The sequence below is a fragment of the Odocoileus virginianus genome, chromosome 17 (genome assembly GCF_023699985.2).
Source record: "Odocoileus virginianus isolate 20LAN1187 ecotype Illinois chromosome 17, Ovbor_1.2, whole genome shotgun sequence".
Classification (NCBI taxonomy): Eukaryota; Metazoa; Chordata; class Mammalia; order Artiodactyla; family Cervidae; genus Odocoileus; species Odocoileus virginianus.
Window position 1 is genome coordinate 53,686,145 of NC_069690.1, and position 17,259 is coordinate 53,703,403.

Sequence of the window (17,259 nt, forward strand, 5' to 3'; positions counted from 1 at the left end):
AATGGCAACCCACTCCAGAATTCCTGTCTGGAGAATCCCATGGACAGAGGAGCCTGGTGGGCTATAGTCCATGGGGTCGCAGAGTTGGACATGACTGAGTGAGTAACTTTCTTTAACTTTTCTGAGCCACAGCTGCCCTCGGTCAGGAGCGGGGAGCGGGGAGAGGACGGCCCGCTCTCTGCACTCGGCAGCCCCGGGGGACAGCCGAGCCCAGGGCGGCGCACACACCTGGCGGGCTTCCATCCTCTTCCAGCGGAGCTGAGCGTTGGCCGCTCCCATGGCCTCCACCACAAAGGTCGTCGTCACGAAGCTGCAGGGAAAGGCCACCGGTGAATCGCCAAAGGCAGGGAGGAGGTACAGAATAAAAGGAAAAGCCGCTGAAACCGGACCTGACCAAGCCGCCAGCCCAAAGCATTCTCTCTGCGGAGGACGGAACCGCACGTCCCGGGGTGGGTCTGACCCCGTAAGAAGGCGCGTGTGCCTCCACGGTGCCTCGTGGGCTCACCCTGACGTCTGTTTATATTTAGGACAGGTTTTCAGCGCACAGGAGACCAGGGTGTGAATCAAGCTGGTAGGAAGGAGAGAGGGTGACCCTGGGGGAGAGGTGACTTGGGGGCAAGGTGGTTTGGCACCCCAGGAGGGGCCTGTTGGGGGCAGAGGTGGGAGAGAGGGGGGCAGAGAGACAGCAGGTGAGGCCCTACACTGGGAGGAGGAGGCTGGTCCACAAGGGGGCCGCCCGAGGCTTCAGGGAAGGGCAGCGGGCAGCTCTCACTTCTCCTCGCTGGGCAAGCCGTTGACCCCGTTACACACGCTGATGAACAGAGCGCGGGTGTGGATAACTGAAAAGGATGCTTGGCTCTGGAATCACCCTCCCCTTTTTCCTTTGTGGGGGGTGGGGTGGGGGTACTTTCACTTTCTTAATAATCTGGCTAATATTAAAATAATTATTATTTTTAATAATATTTAATAATTATTATTATGTTAATGTTAGCTATTAAAATAAATGAAAAAAGACTGCAATAAATCAACATATTTAATTAATAAGTTAAAACATATTAACAGATGAGAATATGTTAATATTTTAATAGTCTAATAATCTGGCCCGAATGAAAACGGAGACTGGGAGGTGGCATCAGACTGGAATGCTCCATGAGCAGACGGTCGGGGGCAGGGCCGGGTTCCTGCTGCTAAAACCTGAGTGACCCCACCCCCGCCGAAACGAAGCGGGTGGAACATTCACCTCCCTCTTTCTTGAAGCTGCTGGGCAGGCGGGCCTGCCGCACGGCCCCCTGGCCCACCTCGGGTGCAGTCACCTGCCGCAGGCTGGCAGTCAGGCTGTGGGGCCCGGGGGCCCGGGGAGGGGGCCAGGAGTTAACCCGCACCCACTGGGGGCGGGGCAGCCAGCCCCAAAACTCCAGCCACTGCAGCTCCTCCTAGAAAGGTTTCTCATTATCTTGCCTAAGTGACCATTTTACGGGCTTCCCATTGCCTCTTCTTTTGGGAAGTGAAACTAAAATCCATCTTAATTAAGGCATAAAGAGGCTCTCGTGGCTGCACGAAGCCAGCTCATGGATCATGCTGGAATATAAATGGGTTGCAAGGGGGCGCGTGGCAGCCCCTGCCTGGGCACCCCCAATAACCACTTCCCTTTCAGGCGGCTGCCCACGCTGAAGGTCTTTTGAAGGGGACAGCGCAGTCACAGGAGGACAAGGACGTCTAGGGCTCCTGGCCACAGAGCTTGCAGGACTTAATGAGCCAAGAGTACCTTGAGACTAGATACAATCCCCCGCCAGGGGAAAACATGGGAAGAAAGGGAAAAACAGGGGCATTTTCCCACCCCGTGCAGCCTCCTCTAGGTCTTAGCTGACTTCAACTACTAAATTCTGCAGGGCTTCCCTGGTGGCTCAGGGTAAAGAATGCGCTTGCCCATGCAGGAGACGTGGATTCAATCCCTGGGTCAGGAAGATGCCCTGGAGGAGGAAATGGCAAGCTCCTCCAGTATTCTTGCCTGGAAAATTCCATGGACAGGGAAGCCTGGCGGGCTACAGCCCATGGGGTTGTGAAAGAGCAACTAAACAAGAACAACAAAATCCCTCTCTAGCCTGGGGCCCCTGCCTGTGAGTCCCGAGGAGTGGCCTGTAGACGCACCAGCTGCCGCATCCCAGTGAACCACGCACACCTGCCCAGGGGGCGGGCGCCCCGAAGGCTGGGCCTCCTGTTTGCTGCTGGGCACGGAGCCATGTGAGATTAACACCTGAATATGACCGCACCTGCCTGCTTATCGCGGCGCGGTGAAACTATCTTAAACAAACTCTAAATTCCGAACTGACTGCCCGATCACCTGAAACGTTAGTCAGCGTCTCTTCTGTGGCTGGGTGGGAATTTTTCCGGGAACGAACGTTGATGGTCACATTCAGAAATTATGGGCACGGCAGAGGAGGAAAGCCAGCCGGGGAAGAAACACGGCAGCCCCACGGGAGACATCCCGGAGCCTAACTCTTCACTTGTTTTTTTTTTCTCCCCACTAATGTCGGGGCATGTGGGATCTTAGTTCCCTGACCAGGGATGGAACCTGTGCCCCCTGCAGTGGAATCTTAGAGTCTTAACCACACTGGACCACAAGGGAAGTCCCTGGAGGTCTTAACTTTCCAGTGATCAGGGGTGAGCAATTACTCCATCAGTGTGAGCCCCACTGCCCCGAGACCTTTGGGCCTCCCCTCCTTGCTCTGCGAACCTGCTACCAGATGTCTCTCTCAGACAGATGGAGAGAGCTCGGGCTCTCTGGGGAGGCGCTCCCAGTTTCACCCCCAGCACCCCCACTCCGGGATGGCCTCTTACCTCATGAAGCCCAGGAATACCAGTAGCACCAGGCTGACCAGCCACCCAGCCGTGGCAAAGGCCTTGGGCATGGTGAGCGCACCAGTGCCCACGATGAGGTTGAACATATACACCAGTCCCACCTGGAACCGAGAGAGACAACATCTGAGCCCAGAAATTGACAAGCCTCACCACCCCCAACGGCGACCCTGGGCGATGACAAAACCCGTGGAGGCCAGGAGGCCTCAGCCAGGAGGGCACGTAAGAAGGGAGGGTTCCTCCTGGGTTCCAGGGAGTCGGGATCTGCAACCGGACGCTGGGTGACCAAAGCCCATCCGTCTTTTCAAAATGTCTCTGGGGCTCAGTTTTATACTCCTCTTTCGCGTCATCACCCCCATCACCTCACCAGTGCATATTATTCGGAGCTGCGTCTTAGATGGTAGCTCTCTGCTCAACCTGACTTGCAGGTTTCCTGAGGACGGGCCAACACATCTGGGGTAACCTGGCACATAGACCAACCCACACTGCTGACCCTCCAAAAAAAATCCTGCTTTTCTGAGACCACTGAGCATGTGACCCAGTCCTCCTCCCCACCCATCCTGGCAACTGCCCTTTGGGATGTCAACATTCATGCTGGTTCCCTTGTCCCGCCCTCGTTTTTTAAATTTGAGAGGGAATTCCCCAGCAGTCCAGTGGTTATGACTTGGTGCTTCCCCTGCTGGGAATCAGGTTCGATCCCTGGTTGGGGAACTAACATCCTTCTGCAAGCCTCGTGGCAGGGCCAAAACAAACAAAAAAATTGAGATATAAGTTCTGGAGTCATGACCACCATCTAATTCCATCATTACCCCCCCCAAAGAAACCCCCTACTCACCAGGAGCCACTCCCAACTTCCTGTCACCCCTGGCAACCCACCTCCCAGTGGAACTGCTGAGTCACTGACTTCAGGTTTGAAGCTTTACTCGAGTTCACACCAACTCGACTCCAACTCAGTTAATTCCAATGATTCCTTTTTCAAGATCTCCACCATGAAATTCTCTTCTTTGACCCGAAGCCTCTGCTCCACACCCTGTCCATCCTCACCCATCTGCCCTTGTGCTCCGTGTGTTGCCCAGGCCCCCGCCCTCCCTCCCCAGGCCTCCCGCTCCGCCGTGGCCTCACCGACAGTCAGCTGGTTCCTGAAAGCTCGCACTGCCCTGCCAGCGCCCTACATCTTCCCTGTTCTAACCTTTCTGACCCAGGGCCTCAGAGATGAATCAGCACCTGCTTCCTCAGTTCTCTAATGTGAAGCTGCTAAAGGCTCCTGGAATTAAAAAAAAAATCCTCACGATGATGGGACTTCCCTGGTGGTCCAGTGGCTAAGACTCTGAATTCCCATGGCAGGGGCCCAGAGTCCATCCCTGGTCAGGGAACTGGATCCCACCTGCTGCAACTAAGGTTCAAAGGCTGCAACTCAAGATTCCGAAGGCCACAACTAATGTCTGGTGCAGCCAAACAAACAAGCAAACAATAAATACCTTTTTTGAAAATTAAAAAAGCAATTCTAATGCTGAGTCCTCTGACAGATGAGGGTCCCTTCCCCTGTGGTCGGCGGCATCAGATATTCTTTCCTCTTCGCGGTGGACTGGCAAGCACGTCCCACGTAAAGGCTCCAAACCTCAGTCTCCAAAACCCAGACCCAGGGCTCCCATCTCTTTCAGGTGAAGGCTGTCCCTCTAGAGACACTACAGAGGTCATGGAGACCATCGGATGCACACTCCCCAAGGCTCACTCCTCCCTTTTTCTTCTCCCTGCACCGAGCAGCTTGCAGGATCTCAGTTCCCCAACCAGGGATCGACCCCTGGGCCTACAGCAGTAAAAACCGAGTCCTAACTGCTGGAACTCCAGGGAATTCCCAAGCCTCGCTCCTTCTGAACTCAAAAACTGGTGCCTCCTCCCTCCCTTCCTCCTGTCTCTGGGGACCCCTGTGCTTCCTCCTCAGCTGAGAGGATCAGCCCTGCACCCAAGCTGGGCTCAGTTCTTTCTAGAAACCTCTCCTCCTCCAAGCTCTTCCCCTCTGCTTGCAAACACTCTTTGATACCTTTAACACACCGCTTTCTAACTTTCCCTTAACCAACTCCTTCAGGAAGCAACCATAGGCTTCCCTGGTGGTTCAGATGAAGAATCCGCCTGCCAATGCAGGAGACACGGGTTCGATCCCTGGCCCAGGAAGATCCCACATGCCATGGAGTAACTAAGCCCATGTTCCTAGAGCTCATGGTCCTCAACCACCGCAATGAGAAGCCTGAGCACCGCAACTAGAGAGTAGCCGACGCTCCCCAAACTGGAGAAAGGCCCACGCGGCAATGAAGACCCAGCGCAGCCAAAAAATGAGATAAAAAAGAAGCAACTATATCCTCTGCCTTCATTTCCTGCAGTTTGTAGTTTCCATCCCTAGAACTCTCTTGAAACTGCATTCTTAAAAATCACCAATGACCAAACAAAAAAGAAAAATATAATCACCAATGGCCTCCTGATTGCCTAACCCAACGGCTGTGTTAGTCTTCAACCTTTCGTACTGACATTGGCGGTCTCTTTCTCTCTCTGTATCTCATCCTCAGCAACATCACTCGATCCTACAGCTTTAATTATCACGGGGGCCAAGCAGTGGTTAGGAAGGGAGACAGGCTTCGGGGCAGGGGTTGATTAGCCGTCTGAGTGCTGGACAAACAGTTGGGTGTCCTCTAGAGAGGACACAGCTCTGCCCAGGGTACCAAGCTCCTGTGCCTCCACCCAGCCCCCCAACTCCCACCCACCACGGGATGGCGGGGAGGCGGTGCCCACTCCAAAGCCCTTCCCAGTCTCCTGAGTCCATCTTGCTCCCAGTCTCAAAGCCCTGGATTTAGAGCACTTCTGATGCCCTAGTTTGGGTTTTGGGTGTTAATGTGTTTATCTTTCCCATTACTAAATCCGAGGCTCACTGTGTCTCACTGCATTTCTCGGGGTGCCTGGCCTTGAGATGGGGATCCTCGGTGGCCCCAGCTCACTTCCCTCTGCCGTGAATCTGACGGTTTTCTTCCCAGTCTCACTTTGATCCCAGAGGCAAATCCCAGTCCCGTGTTAAACATCCCAGTCTCATCTTGATCCCTAGACGGATCCCAGAAGGATTAAAAGAAGTTTGAGCTGTCTTCCTCTGGCTCTAAATTGGATCACACCACCAGCACAAGGTGCTTCCCCTGCCAAGAGTCCTGGCCCAGGGTGATGTGGTGAGAATAAATGTGAGGGTGACAGGTGACCTTTTGAATTGACTTTTCAAAGATGTGAACATCCTCAGGCTAACTTTGACTTTGTGTGTGTTAGTCACTCAGGCATGTCCGACTTTTTGCAACCCCATGGACTGCAGTCTGCCAGGCTCCCCTGTCCATGGCATTTCCCAGGCAAGAATACTGGAGTGGGTTGCCATTTCCTACTCCAGGGGATCTTCCTGACCCGTGGATCGAACGCAGGTGGATGTTTGACTGCTGCGCCAGTCGGGAAACCCCAACTTTGACTCTTGCTGGGGTTAACTCAATCACCGGCCCTTGGAGGGGAACACTTCCAGGTGTGGGCAGGTGTGGGTCAGTGAGCTCGCCCAGGCCTGCTCATGTGCTCGCTTACTCAACAGCTACCAAGAGTGTCCAGGGATCCTGGTTCTGCACTCAGAACCCGGGGGACGACAGGGAGCAAGACGGGCAAGAGGACACAGACAAGAAAACAAACAACGGTCACCACCTCGGAGAAGCGTTTGGGAGGAAGGAACCAGGGCTCAGTGACAAAGGATAATGGGGCAGCACCTCCGGGAGCGGGCGGCCTCGTGATGACATTCAAGCCAGGAGCGGAAGGCTGAGCGGGAGCCATCCAGGCAAAGGGCCAGGGAAGAGACTGGCAGGGATGAGGGCCTAAGGTGGGAGATGGGGAGGGATGTTCCGGGAGGTCTGAGGTGTGTGGCTGGAGCATGGCCAGCAAGGCTGCAGACAGACTCCCCAGCCCTGGTGCATGGGACAGGGGGGCCGCCGCCGCCGCAGGAGTGTATGCAGGACACGGAGACCAGGCCCCGGGCGGGGGACCTGTCTGATCTTCCAGCAGCTTCATTCCTTTTTTGGCCACACTGCAGCATAGTACGTGTGTGTGTGTATGCACACTCAGTCGTGTCTGACTCTTTGAGACCCCATGGACTATAGCCTGCCAGACTCCTCTGTCCATGGAATTTTCCAGGCAACAATACTGGAGCGACTTGTCATTTCATTCTCCAAGGGATCTTCCAGACCCAGGGATTGAACTCACATCTCTGGCATCTCCTACACTGGCAGGTGGATTCTGTACCACTTCTAATTCCCCAACCAGGGATCGAACCTGTGCCCCCTGCAGTGGAAGCATGGAGTCTTAACCACTGGACCGCCAAGGCGGGGCCCTGCATATCGATTTTATAAGTGGTAACACTTATGAAGAACACTTACTTCTTACGGAAAATGGCTCTGGTGATGGTTCTCATGATAGTAGTTAAGAGAAGGCTAAGAGCCCTAAGAAAGTGATGGTTCTCAGCCAGAAGTTTTATAGGAAAGTGAATTCCCTGGCAGTCCAGTGATTAGGACACCACACTTCCAATGTAGGGGGCCCAAGTTCAATCCCTGGCTGGAGAACTAAGATCCAGCAAGCCATGCATGACACAGCCCTCCCCTCCCAGCTCCCCAAAAGTAACTTTCATGGGGAAATTAGGTAGTACAAGAGGCATTTGTGAATTCAAGGATGGCAGGGTTTCTCAGACACAGCATTGCTGATACTTGGCGCCAGATTATTCCTTATTGTGGGGGCCTGTTCTGTGCATTGTCGGGGTGTTTAGCAGCATCCCTGGCCTCTAGCCACTAGACTCCAGTAGTCCCCACCTCACCCCTGTGTTGTGACAGTCACGGGGTCTCCAGACATTGCCAGATGTCCCCTGGTAAGCAAGACAGCCGCTAGCTGAGAACCACTGCTGGTAAACACATAGTAAAATAAACACACACCCAACAGAAACTTCAAATAGATCTCGGTGAAAAAGATCCTTTAAGAACCTGACAAAGAAGTTAGTTAGTGATTGACTGTTGGAAGTTAGGAGCACAAATGGGTAATCCAATTTGTTTTGGGTTGTTGCTATTTTTTTAGTTTGAGGCTAGTATTCTGAGTCTGGGGGTGGGTGGGTGGGGTACCCTATAGGAAAATGTATGGTGTCTCCAGAGTTAAACCCTCTTTACTTTCTGTCAAGGGGATCAGAAAGGACCAATCTCAAGGAGCAGAGCAAACAGGCAGGGAGCAAACCTGAGCTGAGCCCCAGGTCAGGTGGAAGGCAGTTGCGAGGCAGGAGGAAGCTGGTGTGTGTGTGGGGTCCCCTCTCCTGCTGGTTGGTGACTGTTCTTGGGGACAGCCTCCAGGGAGGCAAGACCGAAAGCAGAGAAGGAGGGCCCTGCTGCAGTCTCAGTAAAGTGGCCCTGCCAACCAAGCCTCCTCCCGTTCTCGACTCTTCCCTGCGGCTGACCCAGGGAAGGCATAGTTCCCCAGGGATGGCTGACCCGCCGCTCTAGGGGTTCAGTGCAGCATTCCTGTGGCCTCACCCACGGGTGCACACGGGGTCGGTGTCACCGGCATCTTTCAACAGCTTCCCCAAAGACAGTTGTCACAGGAAACAGAAGGTGGTGGAGATGGGGAAGCAACACCTCGGGTTTCAGGCCGCGAAACAAGCCCTCTTTCCTTCGAAAGCACCGTCACCCATCTTCAGCAAGATGGGCTGGTGGGGGGCAGCCTCAGTAGCTGCCTCTCTGTGGGCGGGGACCCCCTTCTTCTTCTATTTTGACCACAGGATTCCTTCAGTCCCATGCCACTTGAGGTCCCCATACATGGGGACACAGACAAGGCTGTTCTGAGATCACCTATGAGGGCGAGGTGCACAGGCCTGAACCACGCTATCCTCGAGAGGACTTGTCATCTGAGTCCCCTTGCGAGGCTCATCACACGTCGGTTATGCAGAAGAATGCAGGTGAAGGCGAACACCCGTGACACCCACGAAGGGCAGGAACTCAGAACAGGGCGCAGAGGTGGGGGGAGGCTTGGGGTTGGGAACGTGCCCTCAGCATCAGGTTCCCCCAAGGCAGCCAGCACGGTTCTGCCTGGGCTCTGCTGAGCAGGGAATTCAGCTGCTGAGGAAAGCAGCGCCTGCAGTCAAGTCTGTTCCGAGGTCCCTCTGGGCTCAGCGCGGGGAGGTGGGGGGTGCATCTCCAACCCTCCTCCTGGTCTCATGGGGGATCAAGAACCATTCTCACAGGGTGGCAGAGTTACGGAAAGCTCAGGCAGGAGGCATGTTCTCCGCTCAAACCCTCGCTAACTCCTGCTTAGCGCCACCTCACCCTCAGTACCACCCACCTCCCCTTGCCTCTCTCCTCACCAGCATGATTAGAGAATACGAGCCTCTGCTTATGGCCAATACCCAGAGGAGGCCCTTGAACGCAGACCTTGAACAACACCCAACACACAGGAGATGGAGGGAAAGAGTTTTAAAAACCGGAATTTGCTGAGGCTTTTCGGTCTCACTGCCCCATTTCCTGTGGGCACATGCTGACATGTGAAATGATTACTGAACAGCTGGAGGCCCAAGAAAAGTGGGCACATCAAAGGCTTTCCTTCCCAAGGCTCAGCTACAGAAATAACTCATTTCCTCACCTCTAAGCTTATAGATGTTGGAAGATGACGCAGGAGCCCTGGTGATGTTTATAGACAGTGTGGACATGTCATTGCTGATACCCAGAGGGGGCTGGGGGCTGTTACATAATTCCACAGATGAAAGGGGCATGATCCAATCCATTTCAAGGTTCAAGAAAGACTAACCTGATCACTTATGAGGTGAACGGGCTTCCCTGGTGGCTGAGGGGTAAAGAATCTGCCTGCCAATGTAGGAGATGAGGGTTTGATCCCGGATGTGGGAAGATCCCACATGCCCTGGAGCAGCTAAGCCAGTGACCCATAGCTACTGAGTCTGTGCTCTAGATCCCGGGAGTCGCAACTACTGAAGCCCACGCGTCCTAGAGCCTGTGCTCCACTGCAACAAGAGAAGCCACTGCAATGAGAAGTCCAAGCACCGCAACTAGAGAGTAGGCCCTCGCTGGTCACAACTAGAGAAAAGCCCGTGAAGCAATGAAGACCCAACACAGCCAAAAAAATAAATAAATAAAATTACGAGGTGAAGAAGTGGCCCTTGGAGGCACACACGAATGGCACAGGACCTTGGTGTAAGGCTTTTTGCCAGCTGTTCTCAGTGCTTCCTTATCCATCACATCACAACTGAGCAGGGACAGAGCATGGGTCCCCAAGGAAGTGCAAAGCAGGGCAGTTGTTTAAGGTTAGGGACTTTCTAGAAAGAGGACTTTGCTACTTAAGGCAGTGCTGCCTTTTCCTAGAATACTTAGCAGCACTGGGGCACTTGGTAGCAACATGAATCAATCATTTGATTATTCCAGTCCTCCAATCCTTCAACTATAGAGGATTCCATGATGGACCCATGAGCAATCTTCTATAACACAAAGAAGATAAACTGAGTGTATGTGTGAGGGTAACGCAGACCCACAACAGTGAGAAATCCATCATTGTAATTGTTCTAATTACAGGCTCCAGCAAACCACAACTGGAGGTCTCCGCGTGCTTTCTCTGCCTCTTACGCCATCCAAGACTATAAAAGTTGTGCAACATAAAGTTCAGCTAAGAAGTGAAATGGTTTCAAACTGCTGAATGGAGCAAAACCAAGAGTCGACAGCTGACAGCACCCATCCATCTGAACTGACCTCACAGTTTGCAAGTGACAGCAGCCCTGAGATAAAAAATAAGGGGCCAGTTGTGTTCCCAACTGCTCTCTGATCAACACGTAAAGAGTTAACAAATCTCACTCTCATCCTCTGTTCACCATGGCTTGCTGCTGACTCGGGTTCCCAGACCCCAGCCGTGAAAGCCGCTGGGCTCACAAGCACAGTCCACAGGAAGCAGTGTGCTTCTCTAGAAGCCAAGGGCACCGATGTGGGCAAAATAGGCCCCAGAAGCGAAACTCACGTAGGGAGAATAGAGCTCCCCGGTCTCTGTGATTTCGCCTGCCATTTCCCAAAGTGAGGAAGGGTCCCTCGGCGGTCAACGTTTCTTCCTCGCTGGGGCGGCAGCTGCTGCAGCTCCCTGGAAAAAGAACAGACTTCAGCTTTCTCAGGGACCTAGACAGCGGTTGGGGATGTTTGCAGGGCCACCCCCTCCCCATCCTTTAATCAGACACTTAAGGCCTCAGGGGCTTCCTGGGTGACTCAGACAGTAAAGAATCTGCCTGCAATGCAAGAGACATGGGTTCAATCCCTGGGCTGTGACGATCCCCTGGAGAAGGGAATGGCAACCCACTCCAGGATTGTTGCCTGGAGAATCCTATGGACAGAGGAGCCTGGCAGGCTACAGTCCGTGAAGTCGTAAAGAATCGGACACAACTGAGCGACTGACACTTTATAGTCTCAACATCTGTCACCAGACAGCAGGGACAGAAGTATCTCCCTGTATCATGACACCTGGGTGGTCTCTTCCTACCTTTCCCTGGCTGTGCAGGGCATGTATTCATTGCTGCTTAGACTGCAAGTGATTTAAGAGTCCTCGGATGCCACTAAGTCTCACCCAGCACAAGGGTCTCCTTATCACACTCTGGTTATCCCCATTCAATGCCAGCAACAGCGAGCTCACGATCGCAACAGGGGAGCCAAATAACTGCCTCCTCCGCCTGGGGCAAGGGGCTGGGGGCTTCCGAGGTCACCCCCCAACCCAATTCCTTGTCCCAGAGCCCCGTCCAGGGCCTCCGCTCCACGTCCCCCAACCTGCCTGGGGCTCTCGCTCCTCTCTGATTGTCTTCCCCATTTTCCTCCCCTCTCCTGAAGGAGCCCCGAGTCGGGCACTACCCCAGCCCACCCCAGCCTCTCGCCCCGACACCTGCAGCGAAGCCGGCTCCGGGCCGCCGCGGCCGCCGCCTGCGATCCCCGGGGCTGCGGCCGGCGCCAGCTGTCCAACACCAGCGCCCGCAGCGCGCATGCGCCCGCGCCGGGAGCCCACCTTTTCCGCGCGCGCCGCGGGAGGGGCCCACGCGCGGATTGGGCGCCTCGCGGGGGCGGGGCTGCGCGCGCGCCTCTGCGGCCACCGTCTGCGGGGCGGAAGTGGGCGGGGCCCACGGCGCGGATTGGGCTCCTGGCGGGGGCAGGGTTGCGCGCGCGCCTCGGCGGCCGCCTTCTACGGGGCGGAAGCGGGCGGGGCGCGCGTCTACGCGCGTGCGTGAGAGCGGCTGTCGGCCCGGGGGAGTAAGCTGGGGCCGGGTGCGAGAGGTGGGCTCCTGTCAGGGCCCAGGAGCGGCTGTGGATTTGGCCGTCCCCGGGACCCCAGTGGCCGTGGGGTTCGAGAAACGTAGCCTGTGACCCCTCACAAAGGGCAGGCGATCGAGGCCTTCAGCCCGCCTCCCTCTAAAGTGGCCCGGGATAGGGCCCGGATGGCTCGCGAGAGTCCCTGGGGGCGGGGAGGTTCGCTGGGAAAAGGGGCTGGAACAGGTTTAAGACGCGGCACAGAATTAACCGTAGGGGGCGTTGTCTTAGGACTGGCGCAAGTGATGGGAGTTTCGGTGATAAATCTTAGTGCTTGGGTATGAGGCCTTCTGGGTGATGGGGTGGAAGGGACAGCCCATGCTTGACGGCTCCTTGAGATGCGAGTCCAGGATTGTTTAATTATCTTTCACCAGCCCGGTTCCCCTCCTTGCAAGGGGTTTAAAGTCCGTGTTCTCTGAAGGGTTTGGAAAGGAAGGATGGCGGCTTTCTCTTCTGACAACTTAGCCCCTGGAGGCGTTTAGCGAATTGAGAGCTCAGGCTCCCACCCTAAGTGGGAGGAAACTCAGGTGCTGAAATCTTTGCCCTCCCCGCTAGCTGCAGGTTGCCACCATGAGGCTGAATCAGAACATCTTGCTGCTGGGGAAGAAGGTGGCGCTGGTCCCCTACACCTCAGAGCATGTGCCCAGGTAACCACTCCCCTGACGTGGGATGCAAGCCAGCTCTCCAGGGTGCAGCGAGGAGGGTCAGCCTGTCTTAGCCCTAATCTCAGAGGCTGTTTTTCTCTGAGGAAGAGAAACCTTGGTGTGAGAAGTCATTGCAAATAGGAAAAAGTGAAAACTGGAGCAGAGGGCAATGACCTCCGTGGAGGAAGTCACCAGCCGGTATTTCTCCCTTTCACCCCCCCCCCCCAGCCCCCCACCAGCTTCCTTTTTGGCCTTTCTGCAAGGAATTCCTTTATGTAAACTACATGTGGGTAAGGAAGAAAAGGTATTGTCTTCTCTCCTGAGTGTAAAGAGTGCCACCCCCTTGGTGCCAGTAAATAGGCTCAGTTCTTGGAGACTGAACGCTAACGTGTTGTAAAACTGAGCCCATGGGTTGTTGTGAGGGAGGTCTGTTACAGTTTGGGATGGCCAGGAATGAGTCTCGGGGTGGGGCTCTTTTGGTGGCTGTTGGCGAATGTCTGGTAGAGGGGGCTGGTAGTGCTGTAGGCGTGTATTCGCTGCTGCTTATAGTTTTCGTTTGGGGGGTTTCTGGCGCCCCGCCTTTGTGGAGATCTGTCCAGCCTTCCTTGCTGAGTTCAGCTTGCCATTACTTCTCCTCAGGAATTTGAGGAATGTTTAGCTTCCAACTGCTCCCCCTACACTGACCCCTGAGACGGGAGAGGAGGCTGAACAGACAGGACTGGCTCCTGCTGTCCTGGCTCCTGGGCCTGCGGCCTTGTGCCATAGGAGCCATTATAACCCTTTCTTGGGTCTTCTCTGGCCCTCTGGCTCTGGGGGTTTGCCTCAAGCATCCGTTTCTTCATCTCATAAAATGTCAGACTTAGGCTTCCGAATCGGTCCTACTTGCTGAAGGCTGCCCTTCCGCCCCTGTAGGTACCACGAGTGGATGAAATCGGAGGAGCTGCAGCGTTTGACGGCCTCGGAGCCACTAACCCTGGAGCAGGAGTATGAGATGCAGCGCAGCTGGCGGGACGACGCGGACAGTGAGCGGCAGAGGAGGCCCGGGCCGGGCCGGTTGTGGGAGGGCTGATCCCAGAGGCCATCCTGGGTTCCCTCGTTTTCCCATTCCCAGCTGGGGTCCCAGAAAGGTTGCACAAAAAAAGCACTTTGTGGCCTGGGGAGGTGCCTGAAACCCTGAGACTGTGACGCCCCCTGAAGCCAGACCCCGATGGTGGGGGCTGATAATTCTGCTCTCTTCGTCACTCACTGCTCCAGGACTGGAGGGATGTAGAGAAAAGAAAGCTGTGGGGCTGTGGCCGTAAATCAGGCTGCACCCCCTCGCGCCCCTTGCTGTAAGCCCAGCGTGGTCTTTTTGTCGCATCCCCCTCTGAGAATGCAGTCACTGTTTGCAGAAGGGCACTGTTTCCTGAAGGAGGCCTCTTTCGGGCTCTGTAATCAGCGGGAGGAAGCGCCAGCTCCCTTTTTCTGCCAGACTCAGAGACAGGGCTAGTCCTCTGGCTCAGGTAGGAAGACTGGCCCCTGCCCTCCTGTGGGGAGAAGGTGATGACCCTGTGCCCCCTCCACAGAGTGTACCTTCATTGTACTGGATGCAGAGAAGTGGCAGGCCCAGCTGGGCCCCAGCGAGGAGAGCTGCATGGCGGGAGATGTGAACCTCTTCCTCACGGATCCCGGGGACCCCTCCTTGGGGGAGATCGAGGTCATGATTGCAGGTTCGTCCCACCTGGCCCTGACCTCCCTCCCCTCTGGCCCTCAGATCCGCTGAACCTGAAGCCGCCCAAGCTGCATAAGGCACCCAAAGAGCTCGGTGCAAGGCCCTGGCCTTGGTGAACCCAGCCCCTGGCCAGGCAGACCACTTGGCACCCTGTTAGCCACGCGGCTCACCCTTGGTGGTTCGTTTTATTCCCATCTCACGCGTGCGTGTGAACATAACCTTTGGTTTTAGGATCTGCAGGCTGCCCTCTCTTTGGGGTGGACTGGGGACTCCCCAGAATCAGTGTTCTTCCCTGGAGCATCTTCCTGTGCTGTGTGAGGGGCCCCTGTTTCTGTGTCCATCATGGTCCTCAGCCCCTTTCTAAAGGGCTGTGCGCACGTGCTCGTGGGGCAGCACGCTGAGCTGAAGGGGTCAGTTTTGGGGTCAGGTTGCTGAGTGTCGCTGATCTGTGAGACCTTGGGCAAATCGTTTCACTTCTCTGGGCCTCTGTCTCTTCATCTGCAGAATGGTACCCATATCTGCAAGCTTCCTAGGGTTGTGAGCCGGGCATGCAGTTTCAGTGACTCTGTTGTTCCTCCTAGAGCCCAGCTGCAGGGGCCAGGGCCTGGGCACGGAGGCCGTCCTCATGATGCTGCTTTATGGTGAGGAGGGCCGGGCAGGCGGTCCCAGGGGAAGGCGAGGGGGTGGGGGCGAACCTTCAGGCCCAGGGGTGGGGGCAGGTGGGGTGGAGGGTGCTGGGAGGAGGAGTGGGGGGCTTCATAGTGCAGCTTATCCTCTCTGATCCCTTCCGAAGGAGTGACCAGGCTAGGTCTGACCAAGTTTGAGGCTAAAATTGGGCAAGGAAATGAGCCGAGCATCCGGATGTTCCGAAAGCTTCACTTTGAGCAGGTGAGGCTGGTGCTGGTGAGAGGGTGAGGCCCAGGTCTGGGCGGGGGGCCCGGTGGTGCTCGGGCCTGGGGCTGTGACTTAGCGGGCCCTGCTCTGTCCCTGGCGCACGTAGGTGGCTGTGAGCAGTGTCTTCCAGGAGGTGACGCTCAGACTGATGATGAGTGAGCCGGAGCGGCAGTGGCTTCTAGAGCAGACCAGCCACGTGCAAGAGAAGCCCTACAGAGAGGGGACATCGGAGCCCTGCTGACAGCCGGCCGCGTGGACAGGCCTCGCTGTGTGGATGGGCGTGGAAGCCTGGAGCCCTGCTGCAGGTGAACGGATGGAACCTGGGGCGCGGGGCACGCTGGCCCCGCTCCAGGCTGGGAATCTCCTTGTGGGGCCACTCAGACTCTGGGCCGGACTTGGCTTTGGCCTCCCTCTGGCTGCCTGCTGTGGCTGGGCTACTCCAGGATCAGCCCGTCCTCCTGCCAAACCTGGACTCAGACTGGAGTGGATGGCCTGAGTCCACAGGTGGAAGAGGCAGAGTTGCGGACGCGGGCGGCCTGTGACTGCGTGGGGCCTCCCTTTCCCCCGGAGGGGCTGCCCAGGCTCGGGCCAGGAGTAAAGCGCACTGCATGCAGCTGGCCCTGTTCCCTCACTGGACCTGTGAGGAGAGCCTCCAGCGTCGCAGGGACGGTGCTGGGAGCTTGGTCCTCAGTCTTGCAGAAGCAGGAGGGTGTGATCCCGGGAGGTTTGGAAAGGAAGGGGGTCAGCCCTGAAGGACAGCCAGGTGGCTGGGAAAGTGGGTGGGTGTCCTGGTCTTTGGAGCCAGTTTTGAGAGCGGGGTAAGTTAGTTCTGGACACAGCTCCGTGTGGCTGGAGCACCCCCTGCGCCCCCCCCACCGATGAAGCTCAGGCCTCCTGCTCAGCTACAAGGGCTGTGGGAGGAAGCGGAGGCCAGAGCCGCGGCCTCCTGAAGGCACCTCGCTCTCCCTGCCTTGTCCTGCCTCCCCGGGAGCAGCTCCACCTGCCGAGGCCATGAGGGGGCGCCCATGGCATAGGCCTGAGTTGGCCGGGCTGCATGGCAGCCGGTTAAGCACCTCAGAGCCAGCGGGACAGCCTTTGACATCTGTCTCTCATCACGCCCTGTCGTAACCCGGTGGCCTGGTTTCAAAACACCATCGGAGAAGAGACCTTTGAGGGCACCTGGGGTGTTTTCATGGAGAAGGAAATGGCACCCCACTCCAGTAGTCTTGCCTGGGAAATCTCGTGGACAGGAGCCTGGCGGGCTGCGGTCCGTGGGTCGCAAAGGGTCGGACACGACTGAGGGAGGAGCGGGCGCTCGCCAGAGGCCCCGGCGCTTTTGATGGCAGAGCCAGGACTGGGGCTGAGGACTGCCAGCTCCCAGGCCTCTCTCACCAGATGGGAGCGTGGAAAACTAGAATCTAAAATAGCCTGAGGGCTTTCCTGGCAGCTCAGTAGTAAAGAATCGCCCCCCTGCCAAAGCAGGGGACGCGAGTCCCACCCCTGCTCTGGGAAGACCCCAGATGGCAGACCAGCTGAGTCCATGCATCACAGCCTCTGGGTCGGTGCTCTGGAGCGTGGGAGCCACAGTACTGAGGTCTGTGGGCGCCAGAGCCCGTGCTCTGCAACGAGAGGAGCCACCGCAGTGAGAAGCCTACGCCCCCCCAACTGGAGAGCAGCCCCTGCTCGCCGCAGCTAGAGAAAAGCCCACACAGCATGAAGACCCTGCACAACCACAAATAAATAAACTCATTGAAAAAACGCATGCCTCCTGCCCCTCACACACACT

The 17,259-nt window shown here is 56.3% G+C and overlaps 2 protein-coding genes across 11 annotated transcripts in view; one reads left to right on the forward strand and one right to left on the reverse strand.

Moving 5' to 3' along the window:
* TMEM104 (transmembrane protein 104) overlaps positions 1-11,897 on the reverse strand; it is a 54,497-nt gene extending 42,600 nt beyond the window's left edge. For 2 of the 3 annotated variants that reach the window (XM_070480009.1, XM_070480007.1), the window contains exons 1-4: positions 11,806-11,897; positions 10,903-11,019; positions 2,839-2,960; positions 229-310 (exon numbers count right to left, since the gene is read on the reverse strand). In XM_070480009.1, coding sequence (XP_070336110.1) covers positions 229-310; positions 2,839-2,960; positions 10,903-10,947 — 249 coding nt within the window. In that variant the 5' untranslated portion in view covers positions 10,948-11,019; positions 11,806-11,897. The remainder of the gene's footprint in view (positions 1-228; positions 311-2,838; positions 2,961-10,902; positions 11,020-11,805) is intronic. The other variant, XM_070480008.1, reaches the window with a different exon arrangement.
* A 197-nt stretch (positions 11,898-12,094) lies between these two features.
* On the forward strand, positions 12,095-16,086 carry NAT9 (N-acetyltransferase 9). 8 transcript variants are annotated; one of them, XM_070480017.1, is made up of 8 exons: positions 12,198-12,502; positions 12,780-12,871; positions 12,973-13,066; positions 13,781-13,890; positions 14,434-14,577; positions 15,161-15,220; positions 15,373-15,467; positions 15,580-16,086. In XM_070480017.1, the coding sequence occupies exons 3-8, from the start codon at positions 13,038-13,040 to the stop codon at positions 15,712-15,714; spliced, it is 573 nt and encodes a 190-aa protein (XP_070336118.1). In that variant the 5' UTR covers positions 12,198-12,502; positions 12,780-12,871; positions 12,973-13,037; the 3' UTR covers positions 15,715-16,086. The 8 variants fall into 8 exon arrangements, with proteins under 8 accessions (XP_020728416.1, XP_020728413.1, XP_020728415.1 ...); XM_070480016.1 differs by having other exon boundaries at positions 12,977-13,066; XM_020872757.2 differs by lacking the exons at positions 12,198-12,502; positions 12,973-13,066 and adding an exon at positions 12,095-12,167.
* Positions 16,087-17,259: the final 1,173 nt, after the last annotated feature.

Excerpts from the sequence above, each read along its gene's own strand:
- NAT9 (XM_020872753.2), top strand. The coding sequence starts at position 12,353 with ATGGCTCGCGAGAGTCCCTGGGGGCGGGGAGGTTCGCTGGGAAAAGGG. Across the intron at positions 12,872-13,780 it reads ACCTCAGAGCATGTGCCCAG|GTACCACGAGTGGATGAAAT; the intron begins GTAACCACTCCC and ends CCGCCCCTGTAG. Across the intron at positions 13,891-14,433 it reads CTGGCGGGACGACGCGGACA|AGTGTACCTTCATTGTACTG; the intron begins GTGAGCGGCAGA and ends CCCCCTCCACAG.